Source organism: Styela clava, chromosome 10 (assembly GCF_964204865.1).
Source record: "Styela clava chromosome 10, kaStyClav1.hap1.2, whole genome shotgun sequence".
NCBI lineage: Eukaryota > Metazoa > Chordata > Ascidiacea > Stolidobranchia > Styelidae > Styela > Styela clava.
This window is the reverse complement of record NC_135259.1, coordinates 17146782-17166942: the sequence shown is the minus strand read 5'-3', so window position 1 is coordinate 17166942 and position 20161 is coordinate 17146782. Positions and strand designations below refer to the sequence as shown.

Here is a 20161-nt window from a genome sequence, read left to right as displayed (position 1 = left end):
AAGGTGGGCAAACAAAATTAGTTGCCTCCATACATGTCAATCACTTTTATGTTTCTGTTACACCAGTCACTGAATTTTCACGAATACAAGCAGATTGAAAACACATGTATTTTATTGCATTCATTTTCACTCTCCATTCCCGCACTCATGGGCTAGATGCGGTCCTAATAAGCTTATGAATATTTATCAATGTCGCTCAAATGCGACAAAGGCGTTTATACTTATGACAAATGAAAAATAAAACATTACAAGAAATTTCTAATCTGATCATTCATTGCATACATGAAATATTATAAAACCTTTAATGGAATATCGTTAATAAAAATAAACATCGGCACCTGTTATTCATAAACGAGAGCCACTAACTTTTTAACAACTGGTAAGATATTCTCTAATGTGTCAATCTAGAGTATTATATAATTATTAGTAACTGAGGGTTCAACAACGGTTTTAAGTGGAAATGTTAAAATAAAGAAGTATTCACTTAGCAATATTCCAATTGTATGTAACTATGAAGCAATAAAAATATCGCAGTATTTTTTTTGCAGTGCATGTACCAGTAGATTTGTTGCAGGTAAATGTATTGAGATAGTCACTTAGAATCTTCAGAATCTTAGATCATCTCTTGTTTAAAAATATTGGTGGATGTTTCCAACCCTTGACCCCCAAAGAATCGTCGGCACCCTGCTAATTAGCAAATATGATGAAAGTCAACAGAGAAGCCGATCCTTGGGAAAATAAATGCCCACTGAGAGGAGCTGAGTGTTCATTTCGTGCTAAAATATAAGACTGATTTCCAAGTTATTTATTTAGAAAAAATTGAAATAAAAATATTTGGAATTTTTCACAAAATCGTGATCTGGATAACGAACTTATACCGGGCAAGTGTTTAGAAGTGAAGGTTAAACATATGATTGTGCAAGAACACAGAACAATTTTATTTGGAACTTTCGCCATAAGTCGTTATCTTTGCTCTTCTCTCATTTTGCTGAGGCGATACATTCGTTTTTTCCGATATGACCCGTTTTTTCAATATCTTCAAAAGCAAATATCCCGGCATACTTTACAGTTTTTTATTTGTATTCTGAAAGTTCTATAAGCTCTTCTTTTACGCCTAGAATAAACCTCCGCTTTAACACGTGACAGCCATGATCGTTCTTGTTTGCTCATTGACGAACCTTGAAAGTTGCGAGCGATTGACGTAATTTCCTCTGTGTCGTCATCAACTGAAATGATACGAAAATTGAGTAAAACTTTTTATTTCGTAAATGAAAGTTCACGATGAAGGTCATTTAAAATCCAAACACTTTTTAGCAGTGAGATTGATAAAATATATACATAGTATAAGCAAACTACTTCAACACTATTTACCGTGTTTCCCCGAAAATAAGGCCTAACCTGAATTTTGAAAAGTATTTTATTATAAGCCCCCCTTTGAAGATAAGAACCAGAGTTATTTTTTGAAAAAAAATTGAAATAACTTATTTTCGGGAAAACGCGGTATAAGGGAAGTAAATATATGGATAAGATATCATTTTGAGGTGAGGACTCCATCAATCCTCTCGTAAATAGTTATCCCCCATGGTAATTGAACCTGCAAACCCAGATGGATATCGGTTGTCATATTTTGTATATTTGAAATTCTACTTTGTAATTTTGTTTTTGATGTATGAAAATGAGGACATCCACCGAAAATAAGCCCTAGTGTTATTTTTCGAAAGAAAATTGAAATAAGAAAAATTTCTAAACTCGAATATTTCGATGAGTAAGAAGAAATATTGAACTTATAATTTCTGTGACAATTGAAATTTTTGATATCACTTGCATTTTACATCTAACATATAACACACGGGCATCTACTATTGAATAAAATTATGGTGTTGACATTTGTAGTTGTAACTATTTCAGACTGTAAGAATATCATTATACTGATCAGGATGATACAAATTAATATAAATGTCAATGAGGTGACTTCTTCAAAATATGGTAAATTGAAAATGTCTGGAAATTGACACGACAAAATTGACTTTTTTAAATTTTTCATTTCCATTGATTATAATCTATCTGGCAAATAATTCAAGATTAGAAGCAAATCCAATAATTTATGATAACATCTAGTCGCCTGAAGCGATGATAAAATATGCTGGCAACGCGCCATGTTTTATTACCCTTCCTCGGGAGATTAAATTTGAAACCGCAAATGTTTGAATAAAGGGAAAGGCCAAATTGTTGGCGAAACAAATATGCAAATAAATTCCAATGCTAGTGGACTCAAAGCAAGAAATTTCATAAAAGTTATAGCAACGAAGGCTCTTATTGTCAAAATTTTCATGAATTATGAAATCACTAAGTTCAACATTTTCAATACTTTTTTCATTTAGTGCGACGCCTATTGGTTTTGTCCATACGTTTCAATTAATTCATTGATTCCCTTTCAATTAAATGCTTGAAAGTACGGCGTTGACTTCATTGAGTTTTTAACCTTAGTTTTGACGAATATTCCAATATGTTTCACTTTCGATTCGCTTTTCGTGAAATTTCTCTATGCAAATAATTTTATAAATCGAATGGCACTTGTTATTTCAAATATCCCGTACTTTTTAAGACAATATTTTTCCTAAAATTCAGATGCGCTAATAATCACCAAAACTAACAGTATTATTACAAGGATGAATGTTCTATTTCGCAGCACCTTACAGTTATTACGGTTATGCGGCAGCATCTCCAAGTATTTTCGAGTGTATATTACGAGTAAAGATACTTTGTGTTGATATTTCTAGATGATCGTTGGAAACGTGCAAATGTGGTTCACGGTAGGGTCTGTCCGCAACAACCAAAAGTATAATCCACATATACAAAAAACAGCAAATTGAATATATAGCAACTATTTACGTTAATTTACCGGCGTTAAATTTACTGATCAACTACTGTGGTAAAATACTAGATATTCCATTAAAATAATTTAATGGTTGTATAAACACTTGAAGGAAAAATAATTTGTTGATACCATTGCAATAAATACTTTATTCTTTCAAATTACTTGAGATTCTATTAAACAGTATACAATGTTTTATTTTTCGATTTGCAGTTGTTGGTGAGTAATGTTTAACGAAATGTTACACCGTTGATTGTTGTAAACTGCTTGTCTGAAGAAGTCTGATTTTGGTCAGACGAAACGTTACAGGAATACATTTGTGTTAGTGTATAATAGGACTCTTGAATCGCATAGTATGATATTTTTATTCCTGCTACAGCATCCTTGCATTATACGCATACGGATCCACTAGCGTAAAGGCATAGAGAAAGGATTGAGATTTAGTCTCGCGTAACCTCTACTGATAATTTGTTTTGTTTGTTTTGTAAGTATTAAAAAACACTCACCACTTCTTTTCGACAATCGAACAGACCCACTGCAATATTTGTATAATCGTCCCCAACATCTTCGACAAATCATTTCTCGAATTTTGGGAGAAATTCTATGCTTTTTAGCATAGGCGGTGTTAGCAGATATAAGCACAACAAGACCAATAAAAATAAAAAATGTTGTAGAATTCATGATGCAGACTTGATGATTTTGTTTTAAATGTAAAGTTGAATACGTATGATTTATGATAGTAACTGGAATAAAAAAGAGCAAAATATTAAAAGTTTTGCTTCAAAATTATAATTTTTATATAATGCATGTCAAAATAAGTATCAACATGCATACAACAATTGCACTAAAATATATACAAATTCAACTTTCCTAAAATTTTCTATTGATTATTTTTTATAAAAATTATGTATTTTATTACAATATTTTATCCCTGTTTGAGCGTCGGGAACAACAAAGAAATTGCATTCCCCAATTCTTCATTTGTTACTACAACATACTATGATATCACACTATCTCAAAATCGTCTAAAAATTTAGCAAAAACCACACGCATATAGTAAAAACGAATTTTACTTTTGCTAATTTATTTAACATTAAAGAATACTTTACCAGATTGAAGATACGGCTGTGTTCAAAATATACCAAAAAAAACTAGAAAAACTTTAGAAATGATTGCGAAATGCCAGTGCGAGTAAAGTTTATAACTGACTTCATTCATATTCAGCATTCTTATCACGTTATTCTGTTATATGTCAACAATATAACTAAAAATAAAAGAGATTTAGTTCATAGGTTCCATATTAACAATTTCAGATATTTTAATCCAAGATTATTAACCGCGGGCGTTGTTTACGATCACTGTCGTGAGCAAGCAAAGCTCAAGCATAGCAAAGTTCAAGGATTGTTATTTATTCATCAAAATCAGCTCAAAACTCACAATAAACTTTGTTCAATATTTTATGATGGTAACATATACTATGTTTTATTTAAATAGATACAGTATTATAAACGAATTGTTTATAAAAATAAAACTGAAAACAAAAAACAAAAAAAATGTTATACCTTTAACAAAAATAATAAAGAAATACAAAAAATCTTATATTCGGCTTAGATATATCTAATGACTTGTGGAAAAATATAAAATTCGTTATACAGTATTATTTGTTAGATTTCTAATTCCCCGATTTATTAATATGATCAGTATACAATATACCTTGAAAGTTTCAAGTAAAATATTATGTTGTGCGAAGAAATATTTGCTGTTCAGACTCTAAAGCTAGAGTTATTTCCACTCTTCCATGGTCGTATTTCCGTCTTTCCACAGTAGTTTAAACTTTTATATATTTTTAGTACCCTTCTGCATGACTCTTACAGAGGCTATTACTTGCAGGCTTAATAATTATTTTCTCAAATATTATTCTTTATATATGATTCAGCCTCATTTGATCGGTATTTTTACACAAGGCTCTTAATCACAAAACAATCAAAACATCCCACAATATTGCAAACGGAAATTATTTTTGCATTTCTCTAATCCTCGAGTAAATTACCCTTCTGTTTGATCCCAGAACTTTCGTTTTTACAATTGAAAAATGACAGTTATTTTGAATCGCTAACAATTTTGGTTTAATGATAAATAAATCAGAAATTTGAATATAAATGCTTCAAATATTCAGTTGCAGATTACAGAAAACAGAACTATGTATTTATCTAAAGTTAATTTTCACTTTTTATCAATGAACTTCGTAACCTATAATTTCAGAATAATAACAAAGTTATCTATTATGCGAAACGAGAATATCGTTAACAAATAATAAACAACAATATTGACATATTTACAAACAAGCAATAATGAAATCAAAGTAATTTAAGTTACAATTATATTATCCCCCAACAATACAACGCTAATTAAATACTATATTACCGGTATTATGTATACCAGTATATATAATTTATTTTTCCCTTCAATTTCATATTTTTGGGTTGACGTAATACATAATTCAATTTTAAATGTTATAAGAATTTTACTGCACACACAGAAATTGTTATTCTGAAACAAGCCTCTTTATTCGTCCATCCGTAGTGGAGTTCACTGCACTTCTACAAGATTACGGAGGTATTATCCAATCGCAAAATATAAGAACCTTCAATCGACTGTCTTTATAGTTCTGGGAACAATGCGACACTTTCTTTTATTTCAAATAAGCGAGACGTAGTTTCAAGCAATGAATATATTGATTTCTTACTCATTAAAACATATTCAATATCTCATATCATAATTTTAATGACTTTAGTATTCTGTTTTTAATGTCCAGCTTCCTTTACTGTACAGAACACACACTCACACAAACTCTGACAAAACAAAAAATTGATGCCATCAAAGAATGGCCTTTTGATATCATATGCGCCAGCCGCCCACAGACGCTGTTTATTGTTTTTTAAGTTTTATCAGAGACATCATTATGAAAATAGTATTTAACTAAATCGTTCTGCCTGACAATTTGATAACACAGCATATTATTACTTTTCGGGCAATATTATGATTATTCTAAAAGGCGAACAAAATTGAAAAATTACGTAACGGCCGAGTAAAGAACTATACAGAAATGCGGAAGACAAGGTTTCAGAGAATTTGAAATCAAATTTACAGTTAAAATCATGATGGCGGTTGAAATATATTTTGCATTCATAGCTATAGGCATAACGCAACGGAGGAGTCAAACAAGTAACAATACCAACAAAAATGCATTTTCACTGGTCTAACTGGTCAAAGTACGACAAACTAGACAGAACTATTTCCTAATATTGATGTACAAAGAAAAAAAACGAGGTTATATGACCAATTGTGTAAAGACTTATTAGAATTCGATTTTCGGGTGTCGCTGCTTGATAATCATTACTGGTTCCCCGCGAATTAATACAATTTCGGCCCAACCCTTACCTGGTACATATTCTACGGGAGTACCAAAGATTTATATAAAACAGAAATAAACATTTTTATGTTTTGTTATCACATCAATCGAAAACTAATCTACATTCAGCCCGCCTAAATTATTTTTTCCATCTATGTTAGCTCGAAGATCACAATAAACTTTTAAAAGTGGAATGGTTTCTGACAGGAGAGTTGAACATTTGGTACTCTCGTAGTGTGTGTACACGATTGGAGTGCGGCCATAATTTTATTCCGATTTTCTATATTTTAGTTTTATTACGAGTTCCGTGACTGTCTGTGTTAGCCAAGTGAATATACCTCCTGCTCATACGTTTCAGTCACTTTACACAACTTGATGTAAAGTAGACGAACAAAATTAGTTACCGTCATATTGGTACACGCACATCTGGAGCGCCAAACATTTTACCCATTATACGCTGCATATATGTACGACTGCAACGGGAACACCCGTACAAATCGGTAGATGCGAAACTTGAGGACTTCTCCATCACTTCGCTTGTATTTAAAAGCATTATAAGTGAAAGTAGTTATCAAATTTTAAAGAGATTTGAAATTATATCTCGATGTCAATAAGGTAAATGTGATTCGAAAGGCGGGGCGTGCTGGGTACTATTTTTACGTGGAAATGACTAAAGTACGGAAATGGCGATAAATAGAAAAGCACATGAAATCAAGCTAAGTTTTTAATTTAATCATCTACTCTCAAGCAAGAAAACTTGAATATCTCGAATATATTCACATGAAGAAAAAAGTTCAAACAAAAAGGATAGGCTAGATCTGAATATAAATATTTATTTATATATTTGTTGTGAATCGCTACAATACTGATTTGATAGTTTAAAAATGTCTTAAAATAACGTACGTTGTTTTGAACGTCGTTAATAATAATGATTTTCTACAGATATACCCACCAATTTCGTACGTATTTTGCACTATTTTCGACGTAAACTTAAAGTGGGAAATCATTTTTAAATTTCGAGAATGTTCGAGAGTTTGTTTTTTTGAAAAATGAGAATTTACCGGATAAATTCATTTCAAAATAGAGATATAAATATTACAATTTCATAATTTATGACCAAAATAATTTCGTTACCGGATATAGACGACGCACAGTTATCTCGTATAGAAAAATATATTCGTGAAAAATTAAATTATGGTATTTTTGGATTTTGTGGGATCTGAAACAAACATAGGAGGCAAATGTTTGATGATTTATTCGTATCAGAAGGGATTTTAGCTTCCAATGCTGATTCATGCTTTGTTTGCAGATAAACAAGAATTTGCTTTTTGCATGAACTGAAACAATATATTATAAATAAAAATAATGAAAGAAAATCTCGACCTACCATGAATTTCAAAATCGGCAAAAACACTGTATTTTTATGATTGTCGAACGTGCTGGACAATGTGCTTAGATATTTGGGTTCGATCTTCCACGACTTTCCAAAACGGTATAGCTGTCTATGCGCAGGAAAGATTCCGATACCTCTAATAAACTGTAGTAAACCCCTAAGTATAAGCGAATGCTTGTCAAGATAGCAAGTTGCGAAAGTTCCCATAAAACATGAAAAGCTAATGTTACGAGTCACTCGCGGCCAATATCATGCATCAATGCAAAAACGACCACTAATTTTTAACATATTCTTATGTGAGCAATAAATAGTTTTTACTTTAATGGAAATTTTTGTGTAGAAAGCCGTTAAAAACAAACACCCCTAAACACAGTAAGAATTTATTATTTATTTTTACTTCAAACTTCTATAGGAAGCCACCGTTGAAAACGAACACACCAACCCTTAGTTAGAATTTTTCTTATTGATAGAATTTAGCCAGCAAATATTTTGTCAAAAAAGATTAACTCACGAAATGTTGTGCGCCACGTGACCCTAACGCAGAGAGCGCAATTTATTATAATTAAAAGGTGGAGAATGTGTTTTTTTCAAATCTTATAATCTTGCATTAGTGGCGGGGACTTCTACAAAAGATCCCTTTAATGCACAACGTAACGAAGATTGGGTATCTGTAATTTTATACAGGTATGATCATTCCATAATTTATATAACGATGTGTGGGCTAGGTAAATATTATTGCCAACAAACTAATACTAGGTTTGACTAATAGTTTGATAACTTTGTAACACAATAATTACTCTGCTCGGATTTTCAATATATTTTGCTAAAATCCAATGTCAGATAGAATGCTACAGCAATGTTACTTTTTAAGATAAACTAAATATTTTATTTTTCATGACTATTCAATGATCAATCAAGTAAATTGACGACCTACTTTATTACTGTCAAGCAAATATTTGTTATTGCGTACGAAGCTTGTGACAGTGTGTATAATTTGTACAGAGTGTTGTTATACATAATGCGAGTTAGCTTGCCGACTTTATGTCTGAATGTTATAGGGCGCAGAAACACAACTTGTGAGAATGATCGGTAGAAGTAGTTGATTTTGTCTACTAGACAGAGCATCAACTTGAAAGACTTCATTAATTTTTAATCCTTATAAACTACGTAACTATACGATATACGGCCCAGCAATATTCGATACAAAAGCTCAGTTTATGCCATGGCATTACGTTTATGGTGGCAATAAATTTCATACGAACCGCACAAAGTAAATCAGGTACCATTCATATAGGTGGTAGCATTTAATGGGGCAGCTTTATGTGTATAGGCATGTGCAGGTCATTGAATGCACAACAATTGTTGCTACTTCTATCACGACTTTTTGATGCGATCGATAAATAGTTTCTTTTTTATTCAATTATCATTGTAAGCTTGAAATTACTGTGGAATATTAACAGATATTCGATATGGGTAATCGTTTGCATAAGGTGTTGTGGTTCCATCAGTGGCATATTTTAGTAAGTTTATGTTATTGTAGTCACTGAAATATACTCAGAAGCAGGTTATCGTATTAAACAAACGAAATTAATACTGTTTTATTGCCAATAGATTTCTATATAAAATTTGGAACCATGTTAGATTTTAAACCAGTTTTATGATACCTGTGCTCAGATACAGCGCATTTTCGCCATATTTGTAAAATTGTGATTTTTTATTGGATTTTATAGCTTTGAAATTCGGAAATGAGTGATATGTAGACTAAATATATGTTAGAGTTGGAGATTTACACATAATAAGAACGACATGTAAATATAATTGATCTAAATATTATACCAAAGGTATTTTTTATTGAGTAAACGATTTTAGACCGTATGTTGTGATAGCCGTTTGGGTCGTTTGATTGGGCTGTTTATTGTGGAATGGAACAATGAAAATTACAAAAACTGAACAATTAAAGTAACTGGTTGAATAATGGGAATGAATTGGATCTATTGCTATTCATAGCATCAGATGTACCGCACATGTCACAGTCTTGGAAAATTCTACTAGATTTTTAGTATTCACGTTTTGCGATGAGACTTTTGCATTAAAATCAAATTATCTTATGTTTGACTGGCACGAAGTCTAGACCATTTAAAGCATTGCAATGAAAATGATTAATAAGTTGGGATTAGAAACAATAGTGAACATATTGAAATGCAGCCATAAAAAATATTATTATTGAACGCAGTCTGGTATTCGGAATATTGATAAATCTCCACATGACCGCGTAGTTGTGCAAAGCGAAATTTATATTTGGCTTGAACAAAACGTATAGCATGTTTAATTCCGAACACTCTCATATAACCGTATGTCTAATAAACGCATTTTCAGTCGTGGAGTTATAAGTAGGTCATTCTGAGAACGACACAATGATAGTCTGCAATGGACCATTTTATAATTACGTGCGACGGACGATTTAGTGCTTTAGCTCTTATATGACATATAAGAATGAAATAAAAAGTGGAAATGGGTGATTTATGTGGGCAATGTTGTGAGATACAATTTAATCATTTTATGCTAGTTGTCACAAAAATGTATAAAATATGTCTTCACATGGTTGTGCAAAGCAAATTATATTTTTGACTTGTGCTACATGCATAGAATGTTTGTTTCCTAAAACTCTTATTGGAACCGTGTGTCTAATGGATGGGTTTTCAATCGAGAAGTAAGTAGGGTATTCCAAGAACAGCAATATGAGGGTTTCAAGTGAACAATTGTCGTATTTTTGTAACAGCGTTTTCGATTGAGTTCATTCGGGTTCGACCGCGATATAAATATATACAAACGCATTAGTCTCTAGGTCAGTAGGCAGGTATGCCTCATATGTGATTTCGTATCGTGTTTAGGTTTAGTTTCACGCCTTAACATTAAAAAAGTTTTTGATAAGTAGCAGCTATTTGTAAGTCTTATGAATTTGCAGAGCTAATTTAATACTATAGTGTGAGATTGATTGATTTCAATCAATGAAGTGGTGGCGGTACATGGAGTACAATTTGTTCTAGTATCACTTCTGTATCAGACGATCCCAGGTAAACATTCATGTTTGACAATCCATTAGAATGAATTTTTTTCTAGGTTGCATTAAAATTACTTGATTGGCAATGCAAAAAGTTCGGGACATTATAGAAAAAAATGTAGATCCGTAATAGCGAAGCAGTCTTTATATCAACATATTTATTTGTTTTTACCAAATTCATGTGGGCTTGTTTATTGATTGGTCGGTGGCATCAATTCATGCAAACCGCTATGTGTTTTAGCATTGCCTCTAGGAAAGCGTTCCTCAGTTCAGCTAAACAAAACTCTGATCGACGATACATTATAACTATTTGTATATCGCTTGATTTATACCTAGGCATCTCAGAAAATATTGAACTTCCAAATTCCGCACATAAAGTAGCTGTTCTCACTACGAGCCAGTTTATTGGTTTCGAGGTTTCAGTACGTTTTAAGATGGCGGAGTATTATTATGAAGAACTATTCGGATCGATCCAAGCTAGACCGGCGTATGCAACCAATATTTGTTCTGCCGCAATAAACATCGTCTATTTTGAGTGGTCCGACATGATTCGATTCGTCACTATACGAGAACGATGAAACACGCTCGCCCTATATATCGTTATATTTACTTGGTAATCTTCCCGCTGCGTTTGTATTACTTTACCAGTAACTCAACCTGCCATTGTTAATGGTATTCAACCTGCTATTGCAGCACACTACGACGATATGTTGCATAGAGTGTATACAAATGTTGAATGTCTATTTATTGATCTGATGCACGGCGTATTCTATCACACATGGGCACATGTAAATCGTGACCCTGACTGTCGTCCTTTTTGACGTCACGTGCGTTTCCTCACACGTAATTACTTAATCAATTCATCAAAGTTTTTGACATGTTTCAATAAATAGCAAAATTTGAATGCAGAGCATGCGAATGATTAGCGTGAAGCGATGAATTAGATGGGAATTGGCCAAGGAATGAAAAGTCTTAGATGGTAGAATTGCAGTAAATGAAACGATTTAAATATTATTATGTAACGAATCATATAGTTCAGCTATGAATCCATATAGCAGAATACACAGGATTTGCTTCTCAATGTATAATAGCGCGAGGAATTCTTGTTTTGTTTGCAAATCCGATTTTATAATGACTTCACGCGGAGAGTAGCATAAAATTGATAGGCAAGAGTAAACTCTAGAATTGATTATGCCTCTTATCAATATTGATTATATATGTACAGGCTAGTTGCCGCTAGTAAATCATTCGTTTGTTTCTAACGAATTCGATAACTTAAAATACAGAATGTTTTCTATTCCACAAAAGAACTCAGTGTATCATAAGGAAGCAATTTAAAATTGATCGCTTGTTTGGGTTATTTATTGCCAATTTGTAATGGTATGAATAATTAAAACAAGTGTTTGAATAATGAAAAAGAATTGGATCCGTTGCCAGTGCTGTCATACGATTGCACGTGCCGCGACTTTTTCTGTATGCCGTGATCATGATTCATGACGCTTCTTCTAATATCACGTTCGGTGATGGAATAGGGCTCGTGTACATTCCTCATGCAATTGTTGCAAAATTCACATATGTTATTAATTAGGTAATTCTATTTGTCCGCAGTTTGACACGGGCCACGTTCACAACATGGTTCGATTCCGATTTAAGCGTATGTGTAAAGTGAAATTAGAGCCCGAAAAATAAAACGAACGAGGTTCAGCATGTTTGCTTTTAAAAACTCGGAAGTTTTATGAACAAATATATGACCATCGAGAACTGGGTTATTCCGAGAACGACAAGGGAAGAGAATGAATTCAACCATTACAAAATCTCATTATATGTGGCAGACTCGTACATAAAGCATACATGATTAGAGATAGAACTGAGACGTGGTCGTCATACATAAATGATTAAGTCGTCTTCTTACATCATCAGAAATGACCCAATTATCTTCTGATATCTGCATCTGCTACCTAACACACGCATACAATCGAAAATTGTTCCTCCAATTATTAGATGTATGCTTGGTCAGACATCGATCTGTACCAACTTCGTATCTGACTGTTACTAAATCCTATCACACATGATCGTATTATCACAACGCGAACACGGGTGTTGATAAACCTTTTTTTTTATTATTTAGATCGGTATAGGAAGGGTACAACACATTACAGTAAAAACCCTTATAATTTCTGATTGAAGTTCTTATGCCGATGAATATAGTCTTGTGGAAAACACTATATTGATTAATGTTTCGTTTATTTCCTGCATTGGAAGCACTCTGTTATCTGCTTCCGCCCCATCGATACATTTTATAACATTTTTCATAACAAATGTGCTACATATATGACAGTTTCTACCATAACCTTAAGGTTCTAAAAAGTTACTTTATTGTTCAGTTTTCACAGTATAGTAGGTTTCATTTAATATATGTACATGTTTAAAATAGAAAAGGTTTTTACAGCTTTTCAATCTGCAAATTGGGCAATGGAGCATAAATCATGACTTTGATCGAATAATGAGTTAGTCATTGATCTTGAGATACATTCAATTTTTTGTATTATCAAGTATATAAAACAGTGATTCTCAAACAGGAGGTAGCCAATCTTTAAGGGGGTGTGGAGCTAAGTAAAAATAAAACCCTTTTTTAGATTTATTCTTGCCCGTCTAATTTTGGATATTAATATTTATTTATTTTGGATGTTACATCCACGTATTTTTTGAATAAACATACTTTCGCCTTAGTATCTGTTATTTGTAATTTATTGTAAGCTAGTTACTTTTGAGGTGAGACGCGAGACTTGACAAATTCTAAAAATGGGGCGCGGCTTAAAATGTTGAAAACCTATGTTTATTTCTGAGCGAAAAAATCCTCACTGCAGTCAATAATTAAGGACAGAACTGTATAATTGCATGCTCACCGCAGCCCGAAATTTTGAAAAGCAAACAATTAATGCTTTTTTTTTTTGAAGTAGAAATCAACTCACGAATCACCTTTTTTACAATTGATAATAACAAAGTATTCAAAATGATCGTTTCTTCGATAAAATTTTGTGGCATTTCACATTTTTCTGTACATACATCCCGTGATTGCTGAAGGCGTAAATGATATTAAAAAAAGGTGGGAGGAATTCATATTTTTCTTGCAGTGTAAATCTTGTGCTTTTTCGCCTTTTCAGGAAAAAATTTGAATATGAAACAATTTACTAATGATCTTAAACAGCAATATCATAAAGAATGTGAATGTGAGTTTGATAAAAAATGGAACATTATTCTTCTACTGGCTGTGTTATTCATCACTGCTGGAACGATATTGGTACTTCAGCGAACACCAGAAAAATCGACCAAAGACAATCATACTGTTGTAATTGAAGAGGAATATATAGTATATTTTATCGGTGGAATTGCTTTGTTTGTAACTGGATTTATATTGGTTGTGTTATGGCTGGTCAAGCTACAATGTGGCAAGACAACATCTGACAATAAATTAAACGTTGATCAAAAGTTGCAGATAGAAGAAAACAAATACCGCGGAGCCACAAAAAATATAGATGAATACGGGCTGTCTGTAACAATAATTTAAGAGTAATGCGTCATAGTAGACAACCGAGGCACGAGTTTGCGAAATAGCAATTTTCTCATATTAACAGACAAAAGAAAAACAGATGTTTTCTTGTTCGTCAACGACACCTAGAGGATTTTCACTCCGGTTACTTCAAGTAAACAGACGAAGCAAACCAAACAAACATAAAAAAAAAAAAACTAAAGTGAAATTGGTACATTTACTAACAGTACATTAGAAACAGGAGCAAAGAAGTGACTGGAAGCATCTGGCGCCCATCAACAGCCTAAACCGAAAAAGTTACATTACAGTTATTGTCTTCTAACTCAACTGGCGGACCGCGGTCCGAATTCGAACCTTTTGGGCATTCGATTCGGATCGCTCCTAATTTTTTTATTCTTGATCATTAGCCCTACCTTTGAAGTTTCCTCTATTAAATATCTATCTATTCCCCTTTTTAAATATCTATGAAAAGAACTATAACGCCATAATAAACAATCTTGATTAGCTAATAATTATTAGTCGGCCGCGGAAGTGCGTGTTTAAGATGCCGAAATATAATTTCTGGAAAGACCGGACCCAAATATTTTTGAAGTTTTGTATGCGTACCATCGGTCAAAATAGCTGAGTAGCCCTGTTCTAGGTAACTCCGCATTTAATTTGTTATTGTTATAATTTTATTGTTTGCAAAAGCGATTAAAATGAAATTTATTGATTGATGTATTGGGTCGCGACCCACAAGGTGAGAAGCACTGGTTTAACGTTCTTGAATCAATTGTACCATAAATAGTGTTTTGCAACCTAACACGTATGCAAAGTTGTGCCTCAACATTTTCATTGAACAACTTATGCAGACGTTATGCTGCGCGCAGACGCAAAGAATCGTGGGTTCCCATGTAATCTATGAGTAGTATATCAAAATGCCTACGTTATAGATTCTATTACACATTTGGCCACAAACTAACTGAGCAGTCGACAGAGGACCGTTCCTGCATGTTCAGCTTTTCGGGAAAGTTTTAGAGTATTCGGGTAGAGAGGGGGAGAGTTGTATTTTTGCTCTTAATCGGTAAGACCTCTGCGTGTGAGATAATAAAATTGAAGTGGAAGAGAGAAATATAGCGCTTTTGTTTCGTTTGAACGGCGTTGAAATCGATTGTATTTTTGCTCTCTTAATCGATGGCTACCTGACTAATCTGACGATTAAAAAAAAAATATTGAACAGGTTTGCAAGCGATAATATTGAAGTATATTTATTGATAGTAAAAAACACATCACCACACAGAGGCATAAACACACATATGAAAGGTTATAGGCACAGTACAATTAAAAACAAACAAACACAGATTTAGATTGAAGATATTTAAAACTTCCTCCCGGAGATTTATGTACATTCCAAAGCAACACATTGGCGGGACAATGCAATCCAAATACTCCTGTTTGCAGGCCACGATGTACATGATGATTTTTGTATGGCGTGTATTAGTGGTATTCTTTCGCTTCCTCTCATACCCAACTCAGCAAATGATACGGATACAGAATGGTCCCGCAACAGAAATTTTGTAAGAGTCGGGATTGTATCGAATCCATCCGTCCACACGTAAAACCACCAACGCCTGTAGAAAAGAAAAAATTGCGCAAAGCACATTGATTGAAAGAGCTTAATATATATATATTGACTAAACTTACTTTCAGTTATAGCTTCTGCGTAGGTAAGGTTTTGTGGTTTGTTGTAGTGCAATTTTGTGTAGTGTTTGTTACGTGTTTTAAAACTTAAGATTATTATATGGACTGTAAACATAACAGAACACAGGTTAAGAAATTTATCGTAGGTGTAACCAGGTGTTAATAAATAATTCATAATATCTAGAAATCTGAATTTTTCAGTTTGTAAACACATAAATATCTTTGCTCTTTGCAATGAAAAAATATTAGGAATTTTGTGATTCGAAAAGTTTAAATCAAATACGGTTTGATTTCATTGTCTTATTTTCCAGAGTCAAACACATTAATTACAATTTGCTTTATGCGAATTACCAAGCTTTTACCACCGTGTGTAGTTAGAGACGCCCTGTATATTAAGCTGTGCTGGATTGTCCATTAGCCAAAATAGGCACGTGCATGGGGAACCAATGAAAATGGGGCAGAAATTCCCATATACGAACCGGAATGAATGCATTTATACTAGAATAGAAGACTGTTTGACTATAGCCTTCACATTGATCATTTGATATTTCATCTGAATCCGGGGAAATATGACGCGTGTCAGAATGATTAGAAATATCTATACATAGCACGCGTAATTTACTACATTTCATCTTTAGTGCCCGGGGTAGCATGTTTTACCTGTCGCGGGGTTATTTAGACAAAACTTACGGTTTTTTTTTTTTTTTCAGTTTTCATGATATCGTTTCAAACTATAAAAAGGCATAACGCGGCGCCAATTTTGATCTGAGATATATTATAAATTTAGAAAAGTAAACCAGAGATACGACGGCCAGTTAGCACAAGAGACAGACAGAAATGATCAAATTAATATTCCTCCACTAACAGTCAGAAATTTGGTTTGCACATTCACTAATTTAAAATATCTTCGAATTTTTCTTAAAAACTAAACTAAAATGAACCACAAAGTTAAAATAGGATATTCACACATTCAATAGTTAAAGCAGCGCATACAATAGTCCCAGATGAACGCTTTTGATTGAGGTATGAATGCACCTGCTTCGAATCAACGAAGCATGTACAATGTAATTTTCTGGGTAATTGGCCTTGTCGTAGGCTGCCAAGCGTGAAGCCGTTATTTAGGTAAGATTCTTATCAACCCGAGCCTCGCCAGTAGCTGTAGCTCAGGGGAAGCATTGGGACATGATCAAACATTAGGACCGTGGTGCTAATCTCACATGGTGGATTAAGTTGAGGGGCAAAAGGACAGGCGAGAGCAGCAGCCAAGGAGAGCAGAGATGGAATTAAAGTAGATCAAGGCGGAGAACAAAGGGGCAGGCTAGAGCACCAGCCAAAGAGAGCAGAGATGGAAAGAGAATATATCAGAGGGGAGGCCAAGCGATCAGGGCGGAATAAAAATGGAGCGAGGAGACAAATGAGAGAGAAATAATAGCAGCATCGAACAGCCAAAGGAGCAGAGAAAGCCAGCATGTGGGCAAAAATAGATCAGCGGCACCAAGAAAGGTGGAGAGAGCGAAGAATAAGAAGTGCGAGAGAACTACGAATTTTAAAAGGCTTCCAGCGAAAACAGATCAGCGGTAGGTCCAAGTAAGATCCAAGCGATGGCGATACGAAAACAACCATCCAAAATTGACTTGGTAGCCGGCGAGTGTGAGCAGAGCGGATCAGCGGCGATGGTTCGAAATAACGAACGAAAAAGCGGAGCGATATTAAGCGATGGCGATACGAAAACATCCCTCCGGTAGCCGGCGAGTGTGAGCAGAGCGGAAGATGCAGCCAGCGAGAATTCGAAATAACGAACGACGAAGCGGAGAGCGATATTAATACAAAAAATACGAGACTGTCAGAGCCAGTTGTGAAAAGCTCTCAAACGAGTCGCGAGCAGTTAAGGAGCGGATTAATGTGACAAGTTCGAAAACCATTCAACAATGTTTTTTTTTGCTTGTAATAATTATTTCAAAATCTACGAAGAATTTGTACGAAAGTATTTTTGTTCCAAGATTATGAAAATACGTGCGTTTAATTCGCGAAAGTTTGTTCCAAATTCCTGTTCCAAGCTGATAATAACAAGTTATTACAATTGATAATATCAAGTTATTACAACTTTTGGAAAAATGCTGGTATATTATTACTGTGGGTGTGACAAGTTCGAAAACACAATGTTTTGCTTGTAATTAAATTAATTTATTTCAAAATCCACGAAGAATTTGTACGAAAGTCAACGTCTTTTTTTCGAAGATGCGTGTGTTACAACTTTTGGAAAAATGCATGCAAACTCATGCATGGTATATTATTACTGTGGGGTGTGACAAGTTCGAATACACAATGTAAGCTTGTTAATTAATTAATGAATTTCAAAATCCTCAATGAATTTGTACGAAAGTTCTGTTTTAAAAAAATTTTTTTTTGCGAAATTTTGTTCCAAATTCTAAGCAGATAACTTTGGAACCATTGGCATAGGCGTTACATCTAACGTGAAATCTGAAATTGATCATGCGAACCAATTAAAATCGTAATTTGTATCAATCGAACTATAAAGCCAAACTGACAATAACAGGATTAGGGATAGGAATTTGAAATAGAAAAGCAAGCGTATATTACTAAACAGAGGAACTTTTGAAGGCAAACACTAAAAGCCTCGTCTCAATGGAAAAATATTGCGATAGCGTTGCAGCCTAATGTTTTCAAACCTACGGATCACGACCCAAAACTGGGTCGCCGGCATATTTTATGGGGTCGCTTTTTATTTCCATAAAAACCTAAAAGTTACTTATTTTATTTTCTGGTAAACTTTAGTGTTTATTTTATATTCGCCATTGAAGTGTAATTGTATTGAGAAGTAGCGATTCGTAAAAACTTGGCAGCATTCATTTTGCCAAGTAAAGCCAGGCAGGCCACCATGTCAAAAACTCGCTGATGACAAACAAGCGCTGCCTTCTCACTTTGGGCTAATTTCTGCGTGAATGAATGCTATGTAACAACGATTGTTTTATAACAGTCATTCAGTTTGCGACCATGAAAGTACAACGTTTAGTATTTGAGCGTGTCCTTGGGACGCGAGATTTTACAAAGTTCAATTAAAAAAATTTAAATTTGGGTCGCACGTAAAAAAGGTTGGGAAGCACTGTGGTAGCCAATATTTATGAGCAAATACCTACGTGCCCTAGATTTTCCAACTCAATTTTAAATTATTGAGCAAATCTAAACAATCTGTTTATTTATTATTTTGCTTCAATTATTTATCAACTGCAGGCAGACTATTTTTGCAAAAAGCTAGCGGAACTGTTTGCTCTGTTGGGCAAACATTACCAAAGTAATGTATCGAACACAGCTTGTTGACTTTAGCTCAAAACAAATGATCGTAAAAGTCATCCGAGATAGTGAGGCTAATGTATAAGCTTACCTGAGAGAGCGCATTCAAATACTGAAGACTGAAACAATGTTTGAAATTGTGATACAAATAGTTTATTGAGGACGTAAAAGATCATTCAGTAAGATTCGTTTGCTTGTTCTTGAGATGGTTTAGAACTAAACTGTGTTCTTTGAATATTTGGACAAAAGTACTTCTGATAATTTGCGCTTTCGCGTAATTTATTAAAGATTTAGCATAGTGGATTCGTTTTTTATGTACGTATATGCGTAGTATATAAATTAAACACACGTTTTTAAATATAACGGAGCGTCCGTAGGATCGAATAACAATCAATGAGATAGCAGAGGCAATACATTTATTAATAATCGAGTAAATAGGTTTGCAACGTAGAGTCGTAGATAGAATTGGTTGATAGTCTGGTGGGCAGAAAATAAAATTATTAGTCAAAAAATTTAACGCAATTTTGTGATTTCACGCTGCGACATGCAAATGCTCACTACAGTGGAGGACACTTTTCAAATGGTGGTGAGGTTCGTATATCTACCCCTGTTCCCAACTGCACTGATCATATCGAAGTTTGACCGTTGTTAATTGGGTATTCCCGAAGTATGTGAACCAACATGGCGGACACCTGAACATAGTACGTGTATCGGTTTAGGGTTAGGCTATAATTTTATTCCCATTCTTAGTTCTATTACGAGTTCGGAGAGACGCCAAGTGACTCCTGTAGTATTTGTAACCGAAATTATTGCCTAATCATAACCTGGTACACATACTACGTTCCGGTGTCCGCCATCTTGGTTCACACACTTCAGAA

At 33.8% G+C, this 20161-nt stretch overlaps 1 protein-coding gene across 1 annotated transcript; it reads right to left on the bottom strand.

The window, feature by feature from the left end:
• Window positions 1-789: 789 nt before the first annotated feature.
• On the bottom strand, window positions 790-3604 carry LOC120338163 (uncharacterized). The gene is made up of 2 exons (XM_039406099.2): window positions 3382-3604; window positions 790-1226 (listed from the first exon to the last, which is right to left on the bottom strand). The coding sequence occupies exons 1-2, from the start codon at window positions 3554-3556 to the stop codon at window positions 1039-1041; spliced, it is 363 nt and encodes a 120-aa protein (XP_039262033.2). The 5' UTR covers window positions 3557-3604; the 3' UTR covers window positions 790-1038.
• Window positions 3605-20161: the final 16557 nt, after the last annotated feature.